This window comes from Lipomyces chichibuensis (assembly GCF_038497645.1).
Source record: "Lipomyces chichibuensis strain CBS 12929 unplaced genomic scaffold V1513scaffold_76, whole genome shotgun sequence".
Lineage (NCBI taxonomy): Eukaryota > Fungi > Ascomycota > Lipomycetes > Lipomycetales > Lipomycetaceae > Lipomyces > Lipomyces chichibuensis.
Window position 1 is genome coordinate 7,277 of NW_027117528.1, and position 22,271 is coordinate 29,547.

At 47.5% G+C, this 22,271-nt stretch overlaps 5 protein-coding genes across 5 annotated transcripts; 2 read left to right on the plus strand and 3 right to left on the minus strand.

The window, feature by feature from the left end:
- The first annotated feature begins 3,096 nt into the window (after nucleotides 1-3,096).
- On the plus strand, nucleotides 3,097-4,063 carry V1513DRAFT_305628 (acyl-CoA N-acyltransferase). The gene is made up of 2 exons (XM_066894640.1): nucleotides 3,097-3,219; nucleotides 3,283-4,063. The coding sequence occupies exon 2, from the start codon at nucleotides 3,350-3,352 to the stop codon at nucleotides 3,905-3,907; it is 558 nt and encodes a 185-aa protein (XP_066750548.1). The 5' UTR covers nucleotides 3,097-3,219; nucleotides 3,283-3,349; the 3' UTR covers nucleotides 3,908-4,063.
- Nucleotides 4,064-4,730: 667 nt separating this feature from the next.
- Nucleotides 4,731-6,518, minus strand: V1513DRAFT_434350 (general substrate transporter; the record flags this gene model as incomplete). Its single annotated transcript, XM_066896467.1, has 3 exons — nucleotides 4,731-5,754; nucleotides 5,816-6,341; nucleotides 6,431-6,518. The coding sequence occupies 3 exons, from the start codon at nucleotides 6,516-6,518 to the stop codon at nucleotides 4,731-4,733; spliced, it is 1,638 nt and encodes a 545-aa protein (XP_066750549.1).
- Nucleotides 6,519-11,201: 4,683 nt separating this feature from the next.
- Nucleotides 11,202-13,006, minus strand: V1513DRAFT_454552 (general substrate transporter). The gene is made up of 2 exons (XM_066899395.1): nucleotides 12,627-13,006; nucleotides 11,202-12,569 (listed from the first exon to the last, which is right to left on the minus strand). Exons 1-2 carry the CDS (start codon nucleotides 12,842-12,844, stop codon nucleotides 11,228-11,230), a joined length of 1,560 nt encoding a protein of 519 aa, XP_066750550.1. The 5' UTR covers nucleotides 12,845-13,006; the 3' UTR covers nucleotides 11,202-11,227.
- A 2,159-nt stretch (nucleotides 13,007-15,165) lies between these two features.
- On the minus strand, nucleotides 15,166-15,958 carry V1513DRAFT_454555 (uncharacterized protein). The gene is made up of 4 exons (XM_066899396.1): nucleotides 15,925-15,958; nucleotides 15,712-15,896; nucleotides 15,606-15,685; nucleotides 15,166-15,576 (listed from the first exon to the last, which is right to left on the minus strand). The coding sequence occupies exons 2-4, from the start codon at nucleotides 15,754-15,756 to the stop codon at nucleotides 15,192-15,194; spliced, it is 510 nt and encodes a 169-aa protein (XP_066750551.1). The 5' UTR covers nucleotides 15,757-15,896; nucleotides 15,925-15,958; the 3' UTR covers nucleotides 15,166-15,191.
- Nucleotides 15,959-16,880: 922 nt separating this feature from the next.
- Nucleotides 16,881-18,727, plus strand: V1513DRAFT_386198 (uncharacterized protein; the record flags this gene model as incomplete). Its single annotated transcript, XM_066895240.1, has 3 exons — nucleotides 16,881-17,362; nucleotides 17,412-17,567; nucleotides 17,617-18,727. The coding sequence occupies 3 exons, from the start codon at nucleotides 16,881-16,883 to the stop codon at nucleotides 18,725-18,727; spliced, it is 1,749 nt and encodes a 582-aa protein (XP_066750552.1).
- Nucleotides 18,728-22,271: the final 3,544 nt, after the last annotated feature.

Here is a 22,271-nt window from a genome sequence, read left to right on the forward strand (position 1 = left end):
AATAGCTGTGTTTTCTCATTGTAGAGGTCAGGATCGTGAAGTCGTATGTGATGGTTACAAGCATGCTTCCGATGGGTCCACTTCCGACAGCGTGGGAAACCCTAGTAGCTCCCACCGCGGATCTCTTTCCGTAGTATATGGATCGTAAGCAGGCGCTTAGAAAGTCTTATCTTGTTTATACCGCATTTTTGAGAATGCTTATCTTTTATATCCTGCATTTTGGATAAGTTCGCTGGAGTTTAGTTTGACAACGCCATTGCCGGCAATACTGAACTTCGTCAATAATTAACTCGCCGGAGTGTTTGACCATATTAATCAGGCGCATCGTGCACTTTTACCGATTCGGAGCGTCAGATAGTTACCGGTGGTTGAATCACGACGATATTCCCTGAATCCCACAAAGCTGTACGGATAGCCAACGATGTTCCGAACGATGGCAGGATCAGTATGTCGAAATTGTTTAATAACCACAATATATATAGGAGCAGTGCAGCTGGTCTCGTGACGACCGTCGTGAAAAGCGCTTTCACCGACATCTCAATGTAGTATCACTCTAACTACATACTTCACACGAACAGACACCACTATGGCCGAGTCTGGTCCCCGAGTCTGGTCACTATGCTGCCTCACACAGCATGGAGGATATCAATGTCGACGATTCGCAGAGAATGCGGATGCTTCGGCGTTCGTGGCCGCGGCTATGGTGATTAAGGTACTTGAACAAGCCCGATATCCAGCTCGTGTCGTTGCTGTCAGCGATCTCTCTTTGCAATTTTCTAGACAGGTCCAAAACTGGCCGCAGACCCACAGGCATGTATGCGTCATTGGCCTCACGAACAGCCATGACATTTTCTACATCTCGTGTTTGAGTAGTCCACCTTGTTTTGGAAGATGTTTCCGGCAACTACTCCGTCGCATTCTTTTGTGGGATAGCGTCCGCGCTCCACTCCTTGACGCACGCATAATTGGGTAGGAAGCTGTGAGTCACGCAATCATATCCCGCCAATTCAACTCTAGAACTGGCATCTTGACGTTCTTGGTGGGGGCAATCCCGTCATGGGCAAGGCGTTGAAGAAGTTTGGGCTTAAAATAAATCATAGCGTCGGGACATGACTGATCAACGTCCTGGACCATCGCACATGTATTTACGCGAACTATACTCGTCCGTGTTTCATGCCATTGACATCGACGATATGGGCTACCGGGCTTTGTATGTGCATGGCATGAGTGCGCCGCCCTGAAATCAGTGTGATCGCCATGAAGTTGGCACACTTTCGGGTCGTCCTTGATTATCCCTTTCTTGATCATTGTTGTATTCGAGTATCTTATTCTCGCTATCGTTGGTGTCATGGGAGTGCTGGGCTTTGCCCGCTTTGCCCACTACCTTTGCACTGTCGACATATTCACGACAGTGAGAGTGATTATGCCATGGTCTGTCTCCAGGGTTCAGGGTTCAGGGTTCGGACTCTAGAAAAGCACCGGAATGTTGTTACTTAGCCTGGTCTGAACCCGCTTGTTCCCATGCCCCCATACTATCGCAAGGGCATGTGGGTCTGTTGCGGGTGCCTGTTTGCAGTCACGATTCTGGCCCTCCTTCTGAGTATCAATTGCGTTGCCTGATATACCGTATGCATTATGGTCCAAATTCTCTTCTTCGGTTCCACGTGGCTCACTCTCCCGCTCATTCTGATTCCGGCACGAAGAGCGCTAGTTGGAGTTACGCTGCTTTGCTTCATATGAGCCAACAGCTTGTCTAGCGCGTATCGAGAAATAATTCCATTACAAGCAGCAAAGAGTTGCCGACTATGACGATGCTGACAGGTATTCTTTGCGCGTTCCACCTCCACGCTATATTCATGGCATTGATCTTTGAAGATCAAGCTGAATGTGTCCACAACTTCTTTGAGATTGCCAACAGACTGGTGCAGCTGAGATTTTAAGGAGCTTCGCACTGCCTCTCCGTGGGAAGTAACAATCGTGCCAAAGTGAAGCACATCGTTGGTCCAATGCCGTCCTTCTTTGGAAACAGGTCATATGCCAGGTAACCCACAAGGGGCGGCTTAGATTCATAACGATTTCAAAGTTCAGTCCAGGATTCGTAGAATGACTCCTCTGTCTGGGCGTTAACAAATGGATATGTTCTAGGAACTGATCCGATTGTTCACCGACGTGCTCCGTAACCTGCTTTCGTGATAAGGGAGGTCGGACAATAAGAGCTTCAGCTCTAAATATCTGCTTGGCATGAAGTTGAGCATTCTTTGTGATATGCCAACACACAGAGGAGGTAGTTAGTAAAATGATAAAATGAACTTATTGCCTTATGTCGGACCTCGTCACCGTCAGTTAAAATTGTAACTGGTGGAAGCAGGCTCAATCGGCCAGGGTTTCAGAAATATTTGCTAGGTGCCCAAACACCCAAAGAATCGAATCCTATCGTTCGTCGCTAAGAAAGCAACTGGTAACTGAAAAAGTGCGATTTGTAGAAGTCATGCCAACGATATTAAACAACGGGAGGCGAAACCGGTTGGTCTTATAGGTGCTATCCATTAAATGAGAACCTGAGAATGCCAGTGAAGCATGTCAATTTGTGCATGAACAGTACTCGAAGCCTAACAGAGGTAGCCGGATCTAAACCCTGAACCTTACACTGTAAGTTAAGTTGAGTTGAGTTTACTCATCTCTAGCTATAAAGGTCAAATGTACCCAGGTTTTTGATTAAAATACTGCAAATTCGTTAATTTGAGAAATTGCAGTAAAAAAATTACAGTTGTTAGTAAGCCTCCTAATTTAATTTGAGATTGAAAAACGCTAAATGTGGTGCGTTATTGTGCTGTTTATGGTGCATGGTACAATCGTCGGGACCAACCTGGATGCACCATCCCAGAAATGAACGCCAATCCAGGCGGTGAGATCGACGTGGTCGACATCGAACAATTCAAGGTCATCAGGGTTCTTCCAACAAATCAACAACGTAATTGCAATTCGCATGGCATAGTATTCGGCCCATATCAATAGCTGTTGCTCGACGAATGGATCTGCCCAAGTTGATCATGGACTAGAGCACGGGAAATATCATTAGCTTCTCAGGTAACGTGACTAAACTCTAAACCCAAGGAGCTGCTACATTGGTCCGATAAAACCCGAACCTGACCGAAGCTCTACTACTTGCAACAAGATCTCCTTGTTTATTCCCTCTTCACAGCAACATTCGTTAATAGGGTAAGTCTCAACAACTCCGATTGATCATCACTGACGCCACGCCCAAACTAATAACTCTCGTAGGGCTTATCTCGTAGAGAACTCTCTGCGTCTGCGGTGGGCAGGTTTACTTAGGGATTCTCGCGTAACGATGACTCACGGCTCCTCTGCATCAGCTCAAATCCGCCCTGCCGAGGATGGTGACCTGGAAGCTATTACTGCGATTTACGGGTACCACGTCCGGTGCGGCACCGCGTCCTTTGAAACGGAGCCGCCCACGGTGGAAGAGATGAGAAGACGACGTGCAACGCTGCTGGACCGAGGCTATCCCTATCTGGTGGCGGAGAGAGACGGTGTAGTCATTGGTTACGCATACGCCAGTAACTATCATTCCCGTGCTGCTTATCGCGACACTGTGGAGAACTCTATCTACTTGGACCCGGATGCAATTGGACAAGGTGTCGGCTCAGGCCTAATGGCCAACTTGATTGCAGCTTGCGAGGCATGCGGTTTCCGGCAAATGGTTGCAATTATTGGTGATAGTGCAAATATCCATTCAGTCAAACTGCACGAGCGCCACGGTTTCAGCCTGATTGGAACCCTTAGATCGGTGGGTTATAAGCACGGACGCTGGCTCGATACAATTATTTTCCAGCGTAAGCTTGGTTTCGGCGACTCCGAACCGCCACGACTTCGCATGAGTGATTAGCCCCTGCCGTCGTTAGGACTGGAGGAGAGGACAGTCAATCTTTCCCATGGAACATATTTGTGCAGCGGGGCAAAATTGTTGATTGACTTCTTACCGGGACCGTAGTTGTTTTCGGATAACGATTGGAAGGATGCCGTATCCGACGGGTAGTATTAGGAAGTTAGAAGGTGTAAAATATTCTATTATAACGTGCATTGCCATGCGGCGATCTAAAGACATTTGTATTAAACGGTCCACTGTGCACAAAGGCAATCACTGCATGTTATGACTGAAAGGTCAAGGTCTGGAATTTATCACGAAAGACTTACCGGCTATTCCAAAAGTTCGCGATCAAGCAAGTGCACAACATATTCGAGATATCGCAGCCGTGCATTGATCTCGCACTGATTTACTACCGGATAAGCGATGGATTGATAAAAGATCATTTTTAAAAAATTGGAAGATGAGAAGAAATTCGCTGTCCACGGGTGGGCTCTACCTGAGAGTCCTTCAATTTTAACAGAGGACATCAACTAGTAATATGATGCTTCAACTGAAAAAAGCATGGTACTACAAATGGCGTGTGTCCCCAGCTCCATGTCCATGGTGGAAAGAAAAGACTTGACTTGGGCAAGTTGTCTCGGCAAACTGAAGTTTATTCGAACAAAAATATGACGCATTACCCTGCCTAAAGATTGCATATTTCTTACTTATCGGCGGTACTCTCTACTCTAATGGTACGTACAACAAGATTGCCAAAAGTTACCTCGAATTACATAGCCCTCACAAAGTGTACCCCATGATATTATCAGTTAATTTGCCTCGCGTCTAGATTCCGCGCTCATTACAAGTTAGCATTCTTCTGGACTTCGTTCTGCTCGACCTCCTGCTCTGCCTTCTCCAAGTAATCCATGTGAACGACGTCAGAGAACGAGCCCTGACCGGCGGAAAGATCCTTACCATGGCGACCAATTTGGTGCCACGGAAGTTGGAAGAGGGCGTCCATGGCTTCTAAACTCTTGCCAGCAGTTTCCGGAACAAAAAACCAGACCCATAAAACACCTAGAGAGCAAATGACAGTGCAGAAGACAAAGAATCCGTAAGTATTCATCGAGAGAAGCATGGACGGGACCGCTTTCGTATTGCCGTACTGATTGATGAAATGGAAACACATCACAATGGATGACCCGAGAGCACGAAGTCGCAGTGGGTAGATTTCAGCATTAACAAGATACTGGAAACAGTTCCAGCCCATGGCCCATCCAAAGCCTGAGATATAGATCGCGGCAATCGCGCCGACACCGGCATGCTTGGCTGACGCACTCAATGGAGAAGAGTGGGCCGACGGGGGTACCAGCGCAAGGTAGATGGCAATATAACACACGGAGACGGTTTGAAGAATGATACCACAGTAAAGACAACGCCGACGACCAAGGAAATCAATTAGGAAAAACGCACAGATATAAGCCGAGCAGAATTTGACAACTCCCAGGATGCAACTGGCAAACAGTTTCTCACTGTGGCCAGTCTTTCCTAGGGCAGCAAAGAAATCTGCAGCATAGATCGTAATAGAGCTAGCACCGGACCACTGGCCCAGGAGTTGAGACATGATACCCAACATGAGACGATACCGATTGGCGGGGATCATGACCAGCTCTCGTACTTTGGCCCACCTTGAAGTTCCGTGAGTGCTCTCTTTCTCTCGTTCGAGCTGCTCCCTGACGTCAACGATTTCGGTTTGAATTAATGGATGATCCTCGGGTAACTGTCGCAGTCTGCATAGGGTGGTAAGAGCCTGTTCATGTCGGCCCTTCATAATGAGCCATCGAGGAGTCTCAGGAACTGTCCACGAGAGAAGGAAAATCAAGCTTATTAAAATGTTAGCTGTGACTTCAAAAAAGAATGTCTCTGTGAAAGAGATGCATGTACCCTGCAAATATTATATGAACGGATTGTGGGAGGGCCCACTGTGCGCGAGACAAGTTTGATATGTTTATTGAACTGCCCCAATTTGCAAAGTAGGCAATCATCACACCTAAGTAGACAGCGCCAGCAAAGATATTGGTTAACATGCCGCGAATAGCCTTTGGTGCAACTTCGACAAGATATGTGGGACCAACAACTGTAGTCATGCCAATGCCCAACCCGGCAAGGAACCGGCCTCCGAGAATCTGCGGGATGCTGCTCTGACTGGTGATGACCATGACGAAGCCAAAGCCCCAAAGCAGGGACAACGCTTGTAAGGACCGGACACGGCCAATCTTATCACAGAGAATGAAAGCAAGAAGCGAGCCACCAATAGACCCCATCTGGACCATGCTGGTGATGTTGGACACCTGGTTGGCTATGTGGTCCTCCGAGCCGTGGTCGAGATGAAATTCCGACTGGAAGCTTTTCAACTTGACCATGCCGCCCACTAAGCCTTCGTCCAACCCTCGACTGGCACCCAAGATACCTGAACAAAGCAGATTGTAAGCAATGATGGACTAGGACCGCCTTGATCGAGATCGCCTTATGCCGAGATCAGAGTGCCTATCAACTTACCAAACACTGCAACGGCCCAGTACAGACGCCAGTTAAGAATTTCCTTTGGCACATCACTCAAAGCTGCTTTGTAGTATAAAATACCCATGCCGACTTGATTTCGGTCGTCGTCGTGCCTGAATAGAAGAATGAGCTTTGAAGAAGTGCAGGCTATATATTAGATAGATAGATATCGTACAGTTCAGGTTGCAGCGGCCGGACTACACGAAATATATCCTGAGCTAAATCGCAGAATTGGCTGACGGTAATGCGGGGAGAGAGGGGCGTTGTTTCGGTGCGGGGCAGTAACGTAGGAGCTGGACTTTCGCGGCGGTTTGCGCTCGGATGGCCGTTCCCTTGTAGAATGCCCCACATGACAAATGAAGACTGCACAATACGCCTCGGCGCCAAGGGTCCGTCCCCACACCCACTTTGTCGCAGCGGTGCCCTAACCGCGGGCAACCGACAACCGCGCTTCACACAGGGTCCTTGTCGATAGGACCTAATCAGAGGGGGTCACGGGCACACGAGGCGGTTGGAATGTAACGCCACCCAACTCAAAAGTGTTCCACGCCCTTAAATTGTCTCCGAATGTCACGTGGCGTGCGTCATGACTGGAAAATCAGCGGACGGAATGCCAAGGCGAATTTGGCCAGTTCAAGTTCGTAATTTGTTTAGACATCTTTGTTGGGAAGTTTTGGCCTTTATTACTTCTCAACTGGTGAATTATCGCCAGAGGCAGCAATTGGACGATAACGTAGCAGCTTTCGGGCCACTTCCCGTGAGCCAGATCAAACGATTGCAAATCTAGTCGTTTGGGTAAACTGATCGTCAAGTACTATATCTCTTCCGATTCGCCACTTGACTGCTGACCTTCTCTCGTTGTAACCGCGGCCGCAGCAAACTCTCCGTCATGTAGTTAGTCGTTCGCCGTTGACATGGACTGATTGTTGCAGAACCCGCGATTCGACCTTGGCAGCAGGGTATCTATCCGACTTAACATCGCTACCGCTGACGGCCGACCGCTAACCAGCGTCTAAATGGTTCTGCCAAATGTATCTTTGTTCATTCGCGTCTTAATGCTGCAATCTGGTTCATCTTGGCGAGGATATTCCCAGATATTCCCAGTTGTGTTTCGGTTTCCGCTGCCAAGTTCTCGCCAAGCCAGGCGGATGGAGACAGCAAGTGCGTGACTGCCAGGCATGAGACTTCGCCCTGGCAGTCGTTGCTGAACAGCAACCGTGGACAAGTGAGTGTCAAGGTGGGGAAGCACACTTTACGTGCACCAGTTGATATGTGAACGGGGTATCAGGGGTATGTCGCCTAAAAAGAACGCGAATGTGAAGGATGATAGCATTTAGGTGATGTGCTTATAGCGGTAGAGGCAGACAGAGGCTTGCGGAGAAAGGGGCGCAGCAGACGAGCACGCATCCGAACGGGATCTGACGTACTTCCGAGGAGCGATGAGACGACCCGACACTGGCGTGCACTTAGCCTGATTATTTGTTAGATGTACAGTAAGATGCCGAGAGTGACTATAACACTGCAGACGAGATTCGCGTTATCGCGGCGTTTTGCTATCCGTCGAGGAGCCGGAGAGCCGGTTTCGTCGTTTGGTTAAGGGTCATGACCCCTCTAAGTTTCCCCGCACTTTATAGCCAACCCCGCGTTTGCTGTAATAGCAACACAGAACCCGGTCAGTCCAAGAAATTTTATTGAACCCTGAGTCCAGTCCACCTAACTTCGCTCGAAACCAGAGTCGCCATTGGACTTCACTCGAGTTTGCTTAGGATTCGCCGCAATTAGCTTGGAGTTTGGTTTATACTTGAACTCGACTCCACTGTTCTAGTGTTGCCATCTCACCCCGACCCTAGAGGAAAATGGGGGTGAGCAATGGCGCCAACCAACAACCAGCGGAGCAACATGGACCACTGCTTATGGCGACGTCACGCGCATCACCAGCAACTGATGTACTTGTCTCATGAGAGGAGGGAGAGCATCTATTAGCATAGTCGTTTTGTTATGGACTGTATACACTGACAATATCAATCAATAGTTCTTTTACTAATCCAACTAGATTCGTAGAAATCTCCGCCCGAAATCTCCTGACGTTTCCTATTACAATGTCAGGGGCTACAGCCCGAGTCCTTCACATACAAGGTTGTTCAATATCCTCATGGCCAAGGAACCCTCATTTCCGTGTCGAGTATAGGGTCTCTTGCCAGATCTATCGTGATTTAAAGATATAACATAGTATATACCATAGGATACAAGATAGGATATATAAATTGTACGACATAACGGAGTTAGATGTTATAAATTCTAGGGTAAAAGTCCAAAATACCACTGGACGTCGTACCCACCGTACCCGCCGTATCGGGCCAGCTTCATGTGCACTAAACATTGCGAGATTTAACACAATGTAAACAAAATTTGACGTTTAAACTACACTAAGCTACATTTGTACATCTCATTATTAACCCTGACGAACACGAGCACAACCTCTTCTTATTCCTCCAAAGGCTCTCTGCATGTCGATGCATTATGGCCAAGTTGCTTGTGACACAGGTCACCGTCTTTCTCGAGATCCCCATGACTTCAGTCCTGATCCTCCTCTTGTGAGGACGTCCAGGTGGACGACGCGTATTGGGTGGGGTGGACCAACTTTCGGTAAGTCATCGTCCGCCGTTACGCTCACCGTGGACATTGCGTGGATCCCTGGGGCATGTGTGTTTTCGAACGCGTCAACTTTGAGATAGTCATCTACAAAGTCCACATAGTCCAGGCCCACAAAGCTAATCGCCGCAACGGCATGTGCGCATGGCACTCCCGAGTAAGTCCACCGCTTACAAGGACAAGACTTCGAGTCCAGATAGACCGGAAAACTTTTTCCTCCTTGCGTTCTTACTTCGTATTCGTGGGCAGATACCGGGATCACGACATACTCTCTTGCGAGAGAGACTGACTTTTGAAGTAGTCTTGTAGCCGCTTCCGTGATGCGCTTGCCGTCACGGCGAAGCTTGGCGATGTCCTTCAGGCGCTCTGCTCGGGACAGCATTATCTGGACCCGAATGCGTTCCATCATGGCATGGACCGGCAAAGAGCGGGCCTCCAATATCCAGCGATTGAAACTCTCAGCCACATTCGACGTCCGATGGCCGAGACGATTGCCAAGAAAGTAACTGTCCGCCCAATGCTCCGGCCCATTAGTCATCAGCCATTCGGATGCTTCCGGCGGTATTGCATCGAGGACGTCGGACATCTCCTCTTTGGTAGGCCTAGACGCTGCTTTCCACAGTAGCCGTGCAATTTCAACGTCCTTGACCAGCTTTTTGAAATTTTCGAAGAGATGTCGAAGACAGTGAGCATAGTCGGCTACCGGAAAGATTTCCTCAACGGAACCAATAAAACCTTGCAATTAGTTAGTGTGAACTTTCAGAAAATATAAGTTATATCTCAAATCACCTTTCTGTCTATCAGAAATCAATGCAACTTGTCGAAGGCAAAGACATCTCCCAGGCAGTTACGGACGTGTGTGACGGGTAACCTAATGCTATTTCGCTAACTAGGTGTCCAATAAATACAAGAAGGATTCGTTAAAAAAAAGGAAGGAAGAAAAAGGAGAAGAAAGGAGACGGAAAAGAACGGGAGCTACGACTCAGGGGACAGGGGACGCCACGGCCTTGGCCAATCAGGGGATGTGACGGCACAGCTGAGCCGCACTCTGGCATAGCCTCCCGCGGCACTACAGGGTTCACTTATCGAGGGACTTGTACGAGAGCAAGTCCCGAGACTCCGCCAAGGCCTAGCCTCTCGCAATGTGCTCCAAGAACCACTTCCAATTCTCCCCATTCTCTGCCTTTACGACTCCGAATGCCAGCGGGAAGAAATGATTTTCTGCATCGACACCTACAGCAATCAACAGATTACCTTGGTATTTGGACAATAGATGGGTTCCGTCGAGCGCAATCAGCGGGCGACAATGCATGAACCCTTCAATGGACGACGCAGAACTGACAAGCAGAGAGTAAAATTTCTCTGCTAGACGCTCAATTTGGTGTAACTGCCCGGATTTTTTTCGTTGATTTCTTCGATATATTTGGGCAGTTTTTGAAAACTCTCAGTGTCACTGCCATTAACTTTGTCCAAAATTAGATGCTTGGCCTTTAAAGCCACTTAATAGTCGATCTGAACACTGTGGTCAGTGCGGACATCTGCTTTCAAATGTACGAGCCTATAATCCTGTTTGTTCTCTATGGCGGCTGAGTAAGTTAAAGCGGTCCATTTCTTGTCAGCATGTTTACTATTCTGAACAGCCGGTGTACAGCAATGTGTGCCATGCACTCTCGTGATCTCAAATATGGAACTTTCACCGAGACGTCTGGCATGAAGCTTCCACCCGCATCCCAAATCTTTGCAAGCCAAGCGTACACGAGATTTATCAGAAGAAGGGACGTTGAATTGATCCTTCTTTAATGGCAATTTCTTTCATAGCAAACGTAAACGCCCCTTTGTCGGGGAAGTTGTCTCCAATTTGTACGGGCATAATAGATAATGTTGTTAACTGTCTCTTGAACGCAGCGTGTAGAGGGTAGGGTAGCTGATTTGAACGCGTGTCTAAAGAAAAACGCCTTTTTTGTAAAACAACGCGCGCGGTCGAAATTGTAAAAGAGGGTAAATAATTCCGGGTAGGCAGGGAAGTTGAAATTAACTTGGGTACGGTAGGTACGACGGCCCGTGGTATTTTGGACTTTCTGAAAAGTTTTAATTTAGTGGTATTTTGGACTTTTACCCTAAATTCTAAGTATTCCAATGGATTCAGCCATTGCGTTCGTCGACAATGTCCACATCTTCCTGTCTCGCATGCCTGTGGTCATCGCACAACACTCCCCCCTTCAATAGCCAGTGCCACCATTTCGCGCCAATTTGTCTCCTGCGAGGCGAAAATGACATCGCTAATGGTTGCCCGTGCTCAAATATCTCATCTATTTCCTCTAAAGTGCGCTGCTTGGTCTCTGGCGCAAGGAAAAAGAATAAAATCGATATCGCGAGATTAAAAAGGCCAAACATAACGAATACGCCCCACGTCGTGGCGTGGAATAGAGGCAGAATAGCGAAGGCGACGGCGAAATTAATCGTCCACCTGCACGTCAGCGCAACTGAAACCGTTTTGGCTCGGATGCGGAGAGGAACAACTTCGACACTATACATCCAGGGTATCGGGGCCCAGGACAAGTTAAAGGCACCGATGGCAATATAGCAGAATGCTTGAATCAAGCGCGTCACATCAGAATGGTTTATGATTAGCGAAGTGTAAGGTTGATTCATGACAGGATTTGGTTCGCCGTATCCACCATAGAGGCCACTGACCACGAAAAAGCAGATGGCCATGGTGATCCCACCTACAATCAGGAACGGGCGACGCCCCCATTTATCAGACCACAAGAGAGCGGGCACCGTCATGACCACCTTGATTACATATTGATAGAACGCCGCGACGGCCAAGTTAGAAACTCCAACTGATCGGTAAATATACAGGATATAATAGTCCAAGAGATTCGAGCCGGTCAGTTGATTGCATACATGGACCGCGACTGAAAGGAAGACTCTCTTGCGCAATTTTTTTGACACTAGCTCTTTAAATGATCTAGATTCAGTTTCGCGCTCGATCCGAACCTGGTCTTCAATTGATCGGTACTCTGCTAGCACAAGAGGGTCATTGATATCGTTGTTCGCCGTACGAAGGAATGCAAGCACTTTTAATGCATCGTCCCAGCGGTCCTTACTAGCGAGCCATCTTGGCGAGAACGGGAGCCAGAACAGGCTAATAAAGAGGAAAATTGCGGGAATTGCTTGAATTGCCCACGGCAAACGGAACGCGGCCTGAGATTGGATAAACGAGCAGCCGTACTGGATAGAGTACTGAATCAAGATGCCCGAGGTAAGGGCCAATTGTTGCAATGACACGACTCGCCCGCGAATCTTTCGGGGTGCAATTTCCGATTGGTAGATTGGTACAAGTGTTGAAGTCAGTCCCACGCAAATTCCGGACAGTACTCGTCCAACCACCAACATGCCGATGCCATTCGTCAGTGACTGTACAGCCGAACCAACGCACCAAAGAACGGCACCAACCTGGATGGTGACCTTGCGCGACAGCCTAGAAATTGTCGGTTATTCTTCCATGTACAAGATCACCATCGTCTCCAGTACTCACCAATCACCGAGAACCCCAGCAAATATCGCACCGACGATGGAACCTGCAGCCATCGCGCTCGTTATACCTCCCTGTAGAGTTCCCAACGGATTGCCGAAGTAATTTTTGTATTGATCCGTATTAATGACCCCCGACATTGACGATATTTCAAATCCATATAATAGCCCGCCGAGGGACGCGAGTAGGGATATTGTGTAGACATTGAGAAGACGTACCATCGGAAGTACTTAGCTGCGAGAAATGTCATGTCACATGTGCTAGCGGGTGACTAGTTATTGAGATGAGCAAACTGTTCTTTCATGCGTGGATAACTATTATCCCAAGTTGACCAGATGACTCTAGACAGGTTCGACTATCTGTTGCATGGGCGGCGTTGGGAGGTATAAATTTTGTCAACCCGATCAAGTGTCCGATGCTTCCATTAAAGTTCGTGACAGCAAACCCTTGACAGAAAAGTTTATAGGCGGCCATCATATTAATATGCAAATTAGGCATCGTCGTAGCGAGGCCCTTCCCCACGTGCCAATGACAGCATCTATTGACAAGTGTTTACGAACCCAAGTCAAAACAGTGATCCGTTAGGCTCTGACACAGCTAACGTAGCGATTAATTCTACAACCGTTGCGTTCAGTTATTCGCACAAAAATCGTAAAGGCACGCGACTTTCGTTTTCTTCTCTGCAATGCACATGTAAAGGACAAAGAAATAAAATAGAAATCAATAACGCAGCGTATGGGGATCCCGGTCATAGGGGGATCCTGGTCACAAAAATACTCCACTCTACTTTTGCGAACACTATAGCTTACAACATGGGCTATAATCTACTTTCTAAAAGCGGTCATCTGAAGAAAGGTCCAATAGGCTATTCAGGCCTTAGAAAATAATGAATTTCCTTCCATTAGACGTGCTGCCCAAGACTTTGAAGTTCCGAAGTCAACTCTCATTGATCGAAGCTGCAGCTAAATCGCGCACTAAGTCTCACGAAACATATCAGCTCCTCTCGAACGCGGAAGAAAAGACACTAGCACGATGGATTACATGTCTTACAGTGACAGGGTACCCTGCAACATTGGCGTTCTTGAAAGAAATGGCTGAGGAAATTCGCAGTTCGACGCGTTCAAGTCGCGTCGCGTCGAAATAACGAACCTACCGATTCCACTCCTATTTGTCACGAATGGCTCTTCCGATTCCTAAATCGACATTCAAACTTGAAAGGAACTCACTCACTCCAATCTGCACGACATAAAGAAGCAACCTCCGACAATATTGCTGCCTCGTTTGACGCTTTTCATCTACTACTCCAAGAACAGAAGTATGAATTCTGCAATATATACAATATGGAGGCAGGATTTGCAGTTGGCGACAGCGTATAATTGTCGATTCTATCTAAGTGTTCTATGCGTCTGATACGGATCCGGTTTATTCTTCCTACAGGGCTGGCATCCCATGCGGTAGGCGTTGATATCAGTCCTCAGCTTCGGGCAGAAGTAACGTCGCTCCGTCAGTTCTAGTGCCTGCATCTGTCCCATATGAACAGCCAAGGGTCCATCGTAGGTTCGTCCGATAACATTAGGTTAGTTCGCAAGTTTTGCGAGCACCCTGATCCATCAAGATCCCGTCGTGTTTCCTCCCAACCAGTGGGTTTCCTGGTCCTCATTTCAATGGCTACTTCGTCGGTGGCCAGTGCTTGGCGAAATTCCGGATCGATGCCGCCGCCCAAGGTTAAAGCTGCAAGTTGGAGGTTTGCAAATCGGAGAAACTCGTGGGGAAAACCAACTTGTTCGAGGTCTACTATCTGAGAGCCGTCGAGACGGGCCGCCGGCCGGATTAGTTCGTCCAGCAATATGCTCGATAATAAAGTCGAAAGCGGATAGCCGTTCGGCCTGTGATAAGTTGACATGGGAGTAGATGTAGACTGAATATATATATATATATGCAGACAAATCCTACAGGGTTATCTCCGTTAATAACTTTCTCAAGTATATGGCCGCCTTTGCCGCCGCACTCAATTCGGGTCGCTATATTCCAGGTTATCTGCTAGAAATTGCTCTGTTTGAGGGGAATTCACATCAGACATATTGTACTCCCGATGGAGTTCCAGTTGTATTGCCTCTAGAATTAGGCGACCAGCATCATCATCCTCTCTCAACTCCTGTCGAATGAGGTCGCCTTTGACACGCGGGTTCAAAACAAGAGCCGTATAGTAGGTATCGATCTCATCCATGAACGAGTAATACTTTATATACTTCTTCATGCCAGCTTTCATTGTCAGTGCGATGTCCACGTCAATTTTTGAAAAGCTTCCGTGTCATTCTGAAGCATCATGGAGTAGATCATGGAGTTCATAGTAAATCGGAACCGTGAGACTAATCTGCCGCTTCCTTTTAGAAACAAACAGAGTTAGCTTCGGATAGTTCCTCGTTCAATTGTACGCGCTGGGCTGCGAACTGATCGGCTAACCGTTGTCCGACAACCTGACGACTGGTAAAAGGGAGCCTAATTTCCGGAATATCATGAAAGATTTGTTGGAACGCTGGTGGGTTGTAAAAGGTTGTTTTTCAGCGACTATCCAGGACAGAATATTCTTCTCCAAAGTTGTTGATGTGTAAGTCTCTCCTTCTTTATGAAAGATAATATACTATATTCTGCTCTTTTTGGTTCTTCCGGTTTGTCAGGAGAATTTATAGAATGCTGCTTGCGGAGATGATCAATCATATTGCTAGTCGAGGCTTGTCGCTTTGAATTCGTGGTCTTCCAATCGCATTTTTTTCCTGTTTCATCGTCCAAGACCGCCCATCGAATCTCTCTATCGATCAACTTCCTTTTGTTGCTTTTCTTAACGATCCAAGGATTTTCGAATTCGGATATTTCAAAGTACGTCGATGGCCACTTAGTGGATTTAGTTTCCGAAATTCGGGCCTTCCGGAGAGGTTCCTGTAATGGAGCCGCACTGGTCGAGGATTCCGTTTGAATGAGCACTCCTCTACCTGCGACTCTGCCAACGACTCAAAAAGAGGCTGCCAGATTTTTGATCCTGATTCCAACGGAAGGATATCGTTCTCCAGAGTAGTAACATTTTCATAACTATCGAGTCGCTCTTCTGACGATACCTCTTCATCAAGTCCATCATTGAGCAAGAAGCCATTAGGCCTGTTTCGACGAGTGTTCATGCGATCGATTTTGTGATTTGTTGATTTGGAGGTCGCTAAATTAAAATGCGATCTTCGGACAGCTTGTAGAATATGGAATATTACGAGGCATGAAGGGATTCTCAAGGATTCTTATATTTTTCCACAACCTACCCAGCCAATTAAAAAATCTTATAATCAGGAATAAAAAAGTCATTAAACATGCTGATTACAAAACGAGCACCCAAAGTGTCGCACGAGACCGACTCCCTCGTCCTCTCAAGCGATTCGGAATATACCAACATGACCGTGGCTATCTCCGAACGCCGAACGTAAATTTCAAGAATGGTAGTCATGAATGCAAGAGCTCGCACGGTATCGAACAATCTGTCCAATGTCGACTGACAATAAGTTATTCTGGCACTCGCGTACAAGTACTTTACATGTCGCGGGGATGACCGACGAAGTAGTTTGGTACCTGCGAGTCCAATTAGGAAATTCAAATATCATGTTAATGAATTTTGCGAGATTTTTAAAGAAGTTAAATATATCATGTTGAATTTTGCCAATTTTTAAAGGCGGATGGCGGATTGGACGGATATCCGCCATATATCTGGCGGATCCGTATCCGCCATGCCGCTGAAATGCGGATACAAGGGCGGATACATATCTGCCCACTTCAACAAGGCGGATGGATGGCGGATGCGGATATGGGAATATTTGGCGGATATCCGCATCCGCAACAGCCCCGTTCTCACATCTTTTCAATACTCGATCTCAGTGGTGCCCACTAAGGAAACGAGTTTCGCGAGCCTAGAGGCAAGAATTGTACGTGGCCCCGGCATATGGAGTCCCAGAAAAACTTGGGCTGGGAATATATCGCTCAGGCGGTCTCGAACTGAAGGTTAACAACGTTAATTTACCAGGGAAATAAGGGCCAGACTAGTACGTCACACTACTGGATAGTCCCCCAAACCTTTGTTTTGCTTTTGCTCGGCGCGGCAACCCTAGCCCCTGTCATGCACTTGCCGAATTTCATTTCATAACACGATAACAGAAGCCGATTAGCGTGCCAGAATTATGTGAATACTGCAGGTCTTTCTAATCAGCTATTGCGTGACGAGAAATGAATGACCAAAGACGAACCGAAGCCAGTAAAGTAAAGTTGAGTGTCGGGGGACAGTCTCAAGAGCTTGCGGACGACGACATTTTCTCTTTTATCTATTTAGAATGGTATACCCTCTCCTCGAGCTGTCCTCTGATGGCGGCTGCACTTGGGCCTGTGTCAAATTTATTTTCGATCACGGCTCTCGCAGAGCCGTGGGTAATTGAGTTGAGTCACGGTCAATACGATCGTTTCTATCCCGACGGTGCAAAGACTATTGCATTGAATGCAGTCTCGTTGGCTTTCGGAATTCTTGCAAATATGGCTCTGCTGGCGAATTTCACCGGACGAGTGAAGTACAGCCTATCTCAAGCTATCTCTATCACTTCGTTTTACATTGCCAGTGTACTGTTATTGGCATTGATCGGCAACGAGTATCGTGTGTATTCTTCTCTAGTACGAGACGGACTTAATCTTCAATTTTCTCAAGGATACTGGAGCGCGTATGTTTCATTGCCGTTTGTATCGATTTTTCAGCTAACAATTGTCTAGAGTGATTACGGCCGTGCTCTACTTCCTTTGCGGCTTGGTGTTGACATGGAATCTTGTGGGACACCTCAGAGGTCACTATCCTGCCAGTTTCATATTGACATCGTCGCAAAGAAGTTTAATGCTTCAAATTTTGTTTATCACAATATGGCTTGCTGGGTAAAATTTTTTTGAGGTGAACATCGTACAATAGCTAAGATCTAGTCAGAGGAGGAGGCCTATTTGCTGGCATTCAAGACTACTCATATGGGGATGCCGTGTATTTCTGCGATGTAACTATTCTCACAGTCGGTTTCGGCGATTTGCAACCCACGAACGACCTCAGCCGCGCGCTCGTCCTTCCATATGCTCTAATCGGCATCTTCATATTCGGTTTCGTTGTAGTCAACGTCCACTCGCTCGTCCTCGTTTCGTCACGCGAACAGCAATCACTACACCACGTCGAGCGACTGCGAGTCCGCAATTTACGACGCGTGCAGACTGAACGGACGGATGAAAACTCATTTAATCTCATGCGGAAGATTCATAAATCTGCAAAAAAGCGTGATGTGTTGGCCACGCTAATATTGAGCACGATATTGTTCGTAATTTTCTGGTTGTTTAGTGCATTCGTCTTTTCAAAAATCGAGGGTTGGTCATACTTCATCGGCTTCTATTTTTGTGCAACAACTCTTCTGACGATTGGATATGGCCAATTTGTGCCATCCCTACCCGGATCAAAAGCTTTTTTCGTGCTGTGGTCGCTGATTGCCGTACCGCTTATGACTATGCTGATTATTAGTATGGGCGACACGGTCATTGCGGCTATCGTGAATTTCGTGCAGAAGCTCGGGGATGTGATGCTGAAAAATATCTCATCGAACTTGACAACGGAACCCTCGCAACAGATGACGACTGATTTGGAGTCCCAAAAACCTGATGAGCCACTCTCAGATGCGAGAAATAACGAAATGCAGAATTTTCGCGCATATATCAACTATGGCAACGACCAAGACAATGAGCAAATTGCCAAGGAGGTGCATTTAGTTGATGCTATACAAATCATCGTCCGGGATTTGCACGTCAATCCACGTAAAAAATACTCATACAAGGAGTGGAATATGTTGGCGAAGACAGTAGATAGGCAATTTAACTGGCTTGGCACGGATTCGCCCATCAGGGTTCCCGTCGATGAACCAGCGTTATTTCTACGTCTATACTGGAATTCGTTGAAGGATCATTTGACGAATAAATACATGCAAATGGAAAAGTCTCAGCAACCGGACGTGGACATGTTTAAGAGCAGTGCGGAAACGTCAAAAATCAATAAGACTGGTTGATGCGATCTGGAGGGCTGAAAAGCTGTGAGTTGACTTTGTCGGTATCCGTTGGTGCCCCTGACGAGTGCCGTGCGCTCACGGTGCGCTATGTGTTAAACTGTCCATAAAAGATGGCAGAGACTGTACACTTGAAGAACATTTCTGTCACGGAATCACCTAGCCCTACTTGCGTTAGCGGAGCGGCTCGGCTTATACTGAATAATATCATAGAGTCCGGACTTGGACGATGTCTGACCAGCCGTTAACCCGTACCGGAGCTCTGAACATACAACAGACCCTCTGGTGCATGGTTGGAATTTCTGAACTCTCGATGCAATGAGCCGCATGGTTGGTGGCGGACAGCAACGTTCAGTAAAGGTGCCACAGCTTTGACAGACTTGTGGCGGCTGCAAGTGAAACGACGGAAGGCCCCCAATATCCGGAGTTCAGAGCTAGTCTCCTGGACGAATCGAACATCCGGTATGCTCGGAGTCAGATATCATCCTGCAGATCAATGGTTTACTACTTGGGAATAATAAATTTAAGGCGGCTCTAAGCCATCCGGGAGGAGGAGCCATCCGACAAAAAAATTCAGATCTTGCTGTCTACCGTACGATATTTATTAAATAGAAAGCACAACCATCTCAACGCATTATGCATTCGACAACTGTATCCAGAGTTCACGGGAAGGTCCGAATCGGAACCATGACATGCAAATGGAGACTGTTTACTGATAAGTATGTGCAGAAAGCTTACAAGGGAACGCTTACAAGGGAACGCATATCGAAGAGTCGGTACGAGCCATAACCATCGACGACGTAGTCAAAAACAACGAATATACGGATACACGAAACTTTGGTCAACAGATGATCCAAATAGCAGCAGAACTACCGAGAACAGCAACCAGTTATTGACTTTGACGCACCTCTAGTACCGGGTCCCAAGATGCGTTTGCAAATGAGATCAACGAGTCACGTTACTCGTTGATCTCTAACAATTTCAGCCGTCAATCTGTTGTCCGTGGTTCAATGTGGTGCCAGGATTGGCGACGCTCTCGACCTTTTTGGGCGTCTATAGTTACTGTGTGAGTCATAGACGCCTTAGTGGGCCATTTCGGAGGTGCGCGGCTTTAATTTATGTGAGTGTCTGTGTGATGAGTCAATTCAGTCGCAGTTTACGCCGCCATACGCTATTGACGGTATGGTGTTATTTGCACAAAGGGTAAACTCTTATGAAGTAACATATCGGAATATATTGATGATCTTGCACTCTGCAATGCTCATAATTGTCGATGTTGAACCTGTCATTCACGTCCATGCAACGCAATACTTGATGGCATGGCTGGTTGACAAAAAGTCCGAAGAAAAATTCTGGTGCGAGATGCCTTCGTAGTCCTCAATTAAAGCGTAAGCGTACGGCTTTTGTCTGAAGGAGGCCTATGTCAGCCGCCTAAGAAATAGCGCGTGGCTGGTCATCAGAAGTGACTGGGGATGCTTCTGACAAATCACAGGAGGCTTTTCGAGTATGTTAGAGATCTTGTACTCAAGATTTTGGGCAGCAACAGTGGATTCCGCAGGTTATGCTGATGATGTCGACCATCGTGTAATTTCGCCGCAAGTTGACGTATCTATCACTATGGTCTGTTGTATATGGCCGCTAACAAAACGATAATAGATGATAGATAACTTATGTAAAGCGTCCCAATGAGCAAAGAAAGAATACTGACCTGGCTTCGTACCCCCATCAATTATAATCAGGTTTCAAATTTTGCTGCAATACTAGAAGCAACACGTAAGCTTACTAAAATCGCGTGCAGGCTTTTGGGCCTCCGGACGACCTCCTCAATAGGGTTTTCAACAAGAATCTTTGAAACCTCTAACAGCTAATTCTGATTATCACGGCTCGCGTAGCACACAGGAAAACACGGCCGTATTTTGACGCGCCGACAAAATTTATTGTTCCTTCCTCGCTGCACCTTACTGGCTGTCTAAAATACCACGTCATAAGCTGCACCAATAATGTCCGACATTGATCAATACGCCGACTGAAGCCGAGAATGCAGAGCCGACGTCGACTGCCATCCTAGGCCAGGGCTGGTAAACAATTCAATTCAAATTGAATTGATTGAATTGATTGACGGTCATCAACCGTCATGGCCAGTTGGATTGATCAATCGAGGGCCCGGATTGAATTGATTGAATTGAATTGACAATTGCCCCGGTATCGTCGCAAGATTCCTCATTGAAGTCGTTCTTGATCGGGTCTGACCCTTCTTCACGATGATTCATGGAGTCGAGGTCCGGACCGTCCATAACGCTATTGTGAATGACCCCGGCCTTCAACCACGCCCGTACCGTCTGTGCTAACCCGATTGTTGTTGCTTCAAGGCGTGAAGGCGTGACCGTAGAGGCGTCACCATGAGGAGGCCACTTGACGAGAAGAGCCTCTCGCATTCAGCCGACATGGGAGGGATGGATAAAATATCCACGGCCATTTGACAAAGACGAGGGTATTCTGACCTCTTGTCGTACCAGTATTCCAACGGGCCCTCCACATCAATATCCGTAGTAGCCGTGCTGAGCTGCCAACGCTCGTACTCGTCATCGGGGAGGTCCTTAGGCTCGTCGAGGTCCGGCATCAATGGAGGGCTCACAGTATCGGAATATTGATCGAATAGGCTCACGAATGAGACTTTCAATTGCAACGGCCGGAAAGTCGTCAATTGATTGCTGACCGGTCGCTTCTTGTAGTCAGAATCCCATAATCGTTGGACCGCTGCCCTTTCTGTATCTCGGGTGGAGGGCAACGGCAGCGTAATAAGCCGGGCAATCGTCAAGCAGTTGGTAGTACTTATCAGTTACAGGTAATGCCGTAGAGCTCATGTTTGTTGCGTGAGCTCCAGCCGTCGAAGGCGATGTGGATGAGGCCGGGCGAGTTGCGGAGGAGGCGTTTGACGGTGACATGATGCTCTTTATACTCGTCAACAAGAATCCGGCGGGCAGTCGGATGAGTAACCAACGCGTTTGAATCCTCAACGAGAGGGTTCAGATACATGACGGCCTCACGGAGCCTTGGGTGCTCGATTGTTCGAAAAGGGAGGTTTGATTCGACGATCCAGTTGATCAGGAGCTTCTGGAAGTGGTCGCGGTTGAACGCAAACTTCAGGGTATTGATCAAAGTCTGCTCCCGTGGCACCTCGGCATTCAGCTTGAAGAGCGTATCTATCCGTCGTTGCTTGTCAGGAGGCCCGGCCGGGCTCTCTGTTGACCTCTTCCTTATCCGCCGGCCGGTCGGGTCCTCAAGGGAGTGCTGGTCGTGAAGATGACGCTCGATATTGACATGGCCTGCAGCTGAGAAGGATGTCGGCGTCGACCTCTTCAAAATACAGCGTTGACAGACCCATTTCTTCTGATTTGTGGCCTTAGCAGACTCGATATCGTAGCCATAACGCCAGATCCACGACGTGAGGGATCCCGGACGCGTAGCCTTGACGAACCCAGGGAATTTGGACCAAGGGAAGATCTCCCACGCGTCAGGGCCGTCCTGAATGATCGGGGGGAGCTCG